At 34.1% G+C, this 5,823-nt stretch overlaps 1 protein-coding gene across 1 annotated transcript; it reads left to right on the forward strand.

Annotated features, from left to right (window-relative positions):
* Positions 1 to 491: 491 nt before the first annotated feature.
* On the forward strand, positions 492 to 1,439 carry LOC126057243 (olfactory receptor 8H1-like). Its single transcript, XM_049852723.1, has one exon. The coding sequence runs from the start codon at positions 492 to 494 to the stop codon at positions 1,437 to 1,439; it is 948 nt and encodes a 315-aa protein (XP_049708680.1).
* The last annotated feature ends 4,384 nt before the right edge of the window (positions 1,440 to 5,823 follow it).

The raw sequence follows: 5,823 nt of genomic DNA on the forward strand, positions 1-5,823 counted from the left end.
GATGCTGAAATTAATTATAAGTAAGAATATAGTGTTATAAGCATGCTTTTTGTAATAAGCCTAACATAATACAATCACAGAGCCAATATTTACTCGGTTTTACTTTGGATAAGTTACTTAAACTTCTATGCCAATTCTCTTATCAAAAACTGTAATAGTAACAACTATGGTATGATATTTCCATGGAGATTAAATGTGTTAGGAAAGAGAAGCCTTGGGAATACTGGTAATTTCATGCTAATTATATATGTCACTTTTTGATTATATAACATTCCAATATCAATTTATACCCACATTTATATATAGCAATAAAATTAAGATTTTGTTCAGCCATATTTTGTAAACTATTCTTTATTATCAATTTATAGAAACACAAAACTGTTTTTTTTTTTTTTTTAATGCCACGTCTTTCATACAAATAAAAACCTGTTCGAAGTCACTGATGCTAAGTATCAACTTTAATCTCCTATGGTTTAGAGAAGTTGCGCACCATGGGTAGAAGGAATAATACAAACGTGTCTGACTTCGTCCTCATTGGATTGACTGGCTCTGAAGAGATTCGGCTGGTCCTCTTTACTCTATTTCTCCTGATATACCTGGCTACTGTGCTGGGGAATGCAGGCATGATACTAATAATCCACCTGGATCTTCAGCTTCACACCCCCATGTACTTTTACCTCAGTCATCTGTCATTCCTTGACCTCAGTTACTCAACAGTCATTACCCCGAAAACCTTAGAGAACCTACTGACTTCTACCAAGTATATTTCATTTGTGGGCTGTTTCACCCAGATGTATTTTTTTGTCTTCTTGGGTGCCACTGAATGTTTTCTTCTCTCTTCAATGGCCTATGACCGCTACTTAGCTATCTGCAATCCTCTACAATACCCAGTTGTTATGTCCACGACACTCTGCCGTTCCCTCATCACTGCATCCTATGTGATTGGTTTCAGTGTCTCCTTTGCCAATGTGCTTTGCATGAACACATTGCATTTCTGTGACTGCAATATAATCCATCACTTTTTCTGTGACACAACCCCAATTTTAGCCCTGTCCTGCAGTGATACACATGATATTAAGATCATGATATTTGTTGTTGCTGGCTCCACCCTGAAGGTGTCTCTTATCACGATCTCTGTGTCCTATGCATCCATTGTCTCCACTATCTCGAAAATCAATTCCACTTCAGGAAGGCGAAAAACCTTCTCTACCTGTGCCTCTCACCTCCTGGGTGTCTCCATCTTCTATGGGACCATGATTTTTACTTATTTAAAGCCAAGTAAGTCCTACTCCTTGGGAAAGGATCAAGTGGCCTCTGTTTTTCACACGATTGTGATCCCCACACTGAATCCACTTATTTATAGCCTTAGAAACAAAGAAGTGAAAAATGCTCTCATTAGAGTTATGCAGAAGAGAGACAGCACAAGGCATTTAAGATGACAGCGATGTTCCCTATTTAATCTCATATTTTCTTTCTTTCCTAAAAATATTTTCTTTCTTTCCTACTAGGTATTTATTTGGTCTTTCTCTCAAATAACAATTTAATCTTTCAGTTGGCCTCTATTTCTGTTGAACTATTTTTTCCTTGATTATATATGATCTTGGACATCTCCAGCCATAAGTTTTTTTTTTAGCAATCCGTATTGTATTTGGAAGCCAGGAAATATGAGTTAAACTTGTAGTTTAAATATGTATGCTTTTAAGGAAAATCAATGTTCAAAATAAGAAAATATGGCATCATCTTTTAAACTATATTATACCAACCTCCATCCATATCCAATTCCAGAAAATTTAGTTATGGGTAATGAAACCCTGGTGGCACAGTGGTTAAGAGCTCTGCAGCTCTTAAATATTGGCAGCTGTTCTTTAGGAACTCTGTGGGGCAGTTCTACTCTGTCCTATAGGGTCTCTATGAGTCAGGATGGGCTCGACAGCAAAGGGTTTGTTTTGGTGATTTTTGTTTTTCTTTTAAATTACATTACATCAACCTCTATGCATATCTAATTTCAGAGAAATCAGTTGTGGATAATAGCTACATTTTTGGCAAAATGATAATAGTTTCAGAGATCAATTTATGTGTTATACAGAGTGATGTATACATAGCACATTGATTAATAGCACCTGTTTTTGAGTTAGATGTTCCAGGGTAGATTCCAGGTCAGCTACCCATTAAGCTGCATGACCCTTAATAAGTTACTAACACTTTAAGCCTCAGTTTTCTTAACTGTTAAAAATAAATCATTCCTGGCCCATAGAGTTATAGTAAAGTTTAAAACTGACAAAAAATGCATTTTGTGCAGTACTTAAATAGTGCCCATTATTATTAGAATATATACATCCTTGCAATATTTAAGGAGGCCTGGTGGTACAATGGTTAAAGTGCTCAACCACTAACCAGATGGTCGGAGGTTCCGAGCCACCAGCCACCCTACTGGAGAAAAATGTGGCAGTCTGCTTCTATAAAAATACAGTCTTGGAAACTCTATAGGGCAGTTCTCCTCAGTCCTACAGAGTCTCTATGAGTCGGAATCGACTCGAACGCAGTGGGTTGGGTTGCAATATTTTGAATGCACGATGCCCTTTTTTATGAAGAATATTCACTGGTGTTTTGTGATTATTTTTAATTAAATTAATTGATACACACAAATAGCTTAAAATTAAATTTAAAAAAACTGAGCCCTTCACACTTCTGGATTTGTAATGAAGTAAATATTGTAATATAATTAAGTATAGAAAAATGGCTTATGTTAACATTAAAGAAAACTTGGAAAACATTCAAAAATATTAAAGAAAATAGAGATGAACTAATCATTCTTGATATGTTCCTGTTCTTACAGACTAATACCTATGTATGTGTATGTATTACACACATAAACAAAAGTTCACTATTCTCTTACATCTTCCTGCTTCCACTTACCCATATAATATTTTCCAATTCCTTTGTCATTTAAATCTTTGATTTGAATACGATCTCATCACATGGGAAAAACAGGGCTCTCATCTTGCAACACTTTTGGACCTGGAAAGTTGTAAATGCATCAGATTAAAAACTGCATGCAGGGATGTATCATTAGTGTAAACTTGCAAAACTTTTGAAAATCCTACCTTTCTATGCTTATTAACAAGCCTCAATAAATTACTTCTATTGGACTTCTGTGTATTTCAAAAAATCATTGCCTTCACCCTGATTTCTATAGGCTTATTACATTTTTAAAAAATAAATTCTGAAATTAAATGCTTCATTCACTTTTTTAAAAAATTGTCGGCAAAAAATTTTAAACCTAAAAATTGGCAATGAATTCTGGATTAAAGCAGTCCATAAATTTTGGTCAAGTAGATTGCTAAATATCTTTTTTCTTTTTTTAATGTCCCCCACATATCTCAGAATTGGAGTTTTGATTTTCTCTGTTGTTCAAAGATTATTTAAGAAAGTATTTTTTTCATTTTCCATGTATTAAATTTTTAATTTCTGTAACGGTTACTACATACGTTTTTTGCATTCAGGCAATATCTTTTTCTTTTTTTACATTAAAGTTTTCTTTTTAAAACTACGTTTTATTATTCAAGTGAACTTATTTTCTTTGTATATGTTTCACATGGAGTGTAACCTCTGTTCTAAGATGAAAAATTTTAATTATTTCCACTACTTGAAAACTGTTGATTGATTTATTCAAATTCTTTAAATCAACATTATGTTTTTCTATTTTCTTAATTTATTTAAAATACGTGCCTTCTTCATAAATACTGTATAGAATTATTCCATTATAACTTATTTTTGCTTTGAAGCCTGTGTTGTCTGGAATTTCTCTCTCTCTCTCTCTATATATATATATATTTACATTAGAGATAAATGATAAGCATTTTTTATAAGGATTTGTCGGCTTATCTCTAATCTTGTAAATGCACTATGTCTTTTCTTATTTTACACATTATTTCCTTTTTCTGATCTTTTCTGTAAACTATATTTGGCTTGCTTTCATTTTTGCATTTTTTTATGTATCTTGTGGGTCTGTATTGGCAAAGATGTCCAACAGATTCTACCATTTTGTAGACAACATTAATCTCAAGAAATGCTTAAAATTTAACTAAACTCAAGACTACCCTATCATCTTCATGGAACTCAAGACTACCCTATCATCTTCATGGTACAATTAGTAGTAAAGAAAATATGTATATAACACTATTAAATAAGAATAATATAATCTTTGGACAATATGAGTTAGACTATCCATATTTCCCCTCCAATTTTCCTACTATATAAGTGCTACCCATGTTTTATATGTGTTCTTATGTATTTTTAAAACATATTTTTCTTGTTCATGCTGCTATGCCAAAAATCTATGTATTGTAAAAGTTCAACTATTTAAATGATGATAAAGAAAATAAGACTGGAATAGCGCATGAAAAAATGTGAACTTTTTCCAAGTATGTTTCTCTTCCAAATAGCTGATGAGTAGAAAATAATATTAATGGGCATGGCTTATCTTTACAAGATAATTCTCAGATTTAAACACAAATAAAAAGTTGCTATCAAATTTATTCAGATTCATAGTGATCCCATGTGTGTCATAGTAGAACTGTGCTTTATAGTGATTTCAACAGCTGATTTTTCAGAAGTAGATCTCCACTCCTTTCTTCTGAGGTACTCTGGGTAAACTTGAATCTCCAAACTTCCAGCTAACCATTTGTGCTACCCAGGGACTCCAACTTGCAGATGGGTAACAGCGATAATCAAAACTTAATTTTAGGTAAAGGAAAACCATCCTTCTACTTGTTCATGCTAAAACTAAGGAGGCATCTTTGGGTTTTCTTTTTATTTCACACACCTCACATTCAATCCTTCAGCAGCGTGTTGATTCTACCTGTAGTGTACACTCAGAATTTGACTACTTCTCAACAGCTCCTCTGCTACCACCCTGGCCCAGTAACCTTAGTTACTGTTACATCCTCTTAGCTTGTCTCTGCTTATCCCCTTACTCACCTGGAATGTAATTTCAATGGTGGAGCAGGAGCAGTACTGCCAAATACCATTTTCTTCTCAAACCTCGCAAGACTTCCTAGCACACCAAGAGTAAAGGCAAAGCCCTTGAAAGAATCTAAGATACAGCATAATTTTGCCCCTGCTCCTTACCTCTAGGAACTCACCCTTTACTATTCTGTCTACTCACCTTGTTTTGGCCACACTGATGGCTTCACTTCCCTGGACTCATCGGTCTGCTCTTCTTCATCCAGAAATTTTCCTCCCCCAGGTAACTGCATGACTCCTTTCTCATTCTCCTTCTAATAAGACTATCTTTTATCATGCTATTTAAAATGAGCCTGTCCCATCACTTTTCCACGCTTCATTTGTTTTCCATAGCACTTATCTCCATCTAATGTTCCGTATATTTTACCTATTCTTTTGTTTGTCTGTTTTCTCCCACTTTCGTGTAAGTTTTATGAAGAGAAAATTTTTGTCTATTTTGTTCAGTACTATACACCCGTACTTAGAACAGGACCTCAATAGATGTTTATGAATAGCTGAGTGTTATCAATGATGAAACCTGGACACAGAGAGATTAAATGACTTGTTCATAATTACTTAGCTAATTAATGGACAAGCTCATATTTGAATTCCAGCAGTTTGACTCTCGACCCCATATTCATAATCAGCAATCTATAATATGACTTCTTTCTACAAAATCACATTTCACTGCAATTATCAGAGTTGAGGAAATAAAATCCATAACTTTATTACATCTGAAAAAAATAAGAAAAGTAGCAGGGGTCATTGAGAGTTGTATGTTGTTGGCATAGCATCTCTAAAGCTGCTAATAGAAGACAG

Source organism: Elephas maximus, chromosome 13 (assembly GCF_024166365.1).
Source record: "Elephas maximus indicus isolate mEleMax1 chromosome 13, mEleMax1 primary haplotype, whole genome shotgun sequence".
Lineage (NCBI taxonomy): Eukaryota > Metazoa > Chordata > Mammalia > Proboscidea > Elephantidae > Elephas > Elephas maximus.

What these genes read in the sequence shown, in the direction of transcription:
- LOC126057243 (XM_049852723.1), top strand. Translation starts at nt 492, where the DNA reads ATGGGTAGAAGGAATAATACAAACGTGTCTGACTTCGTCCTCATTGGA.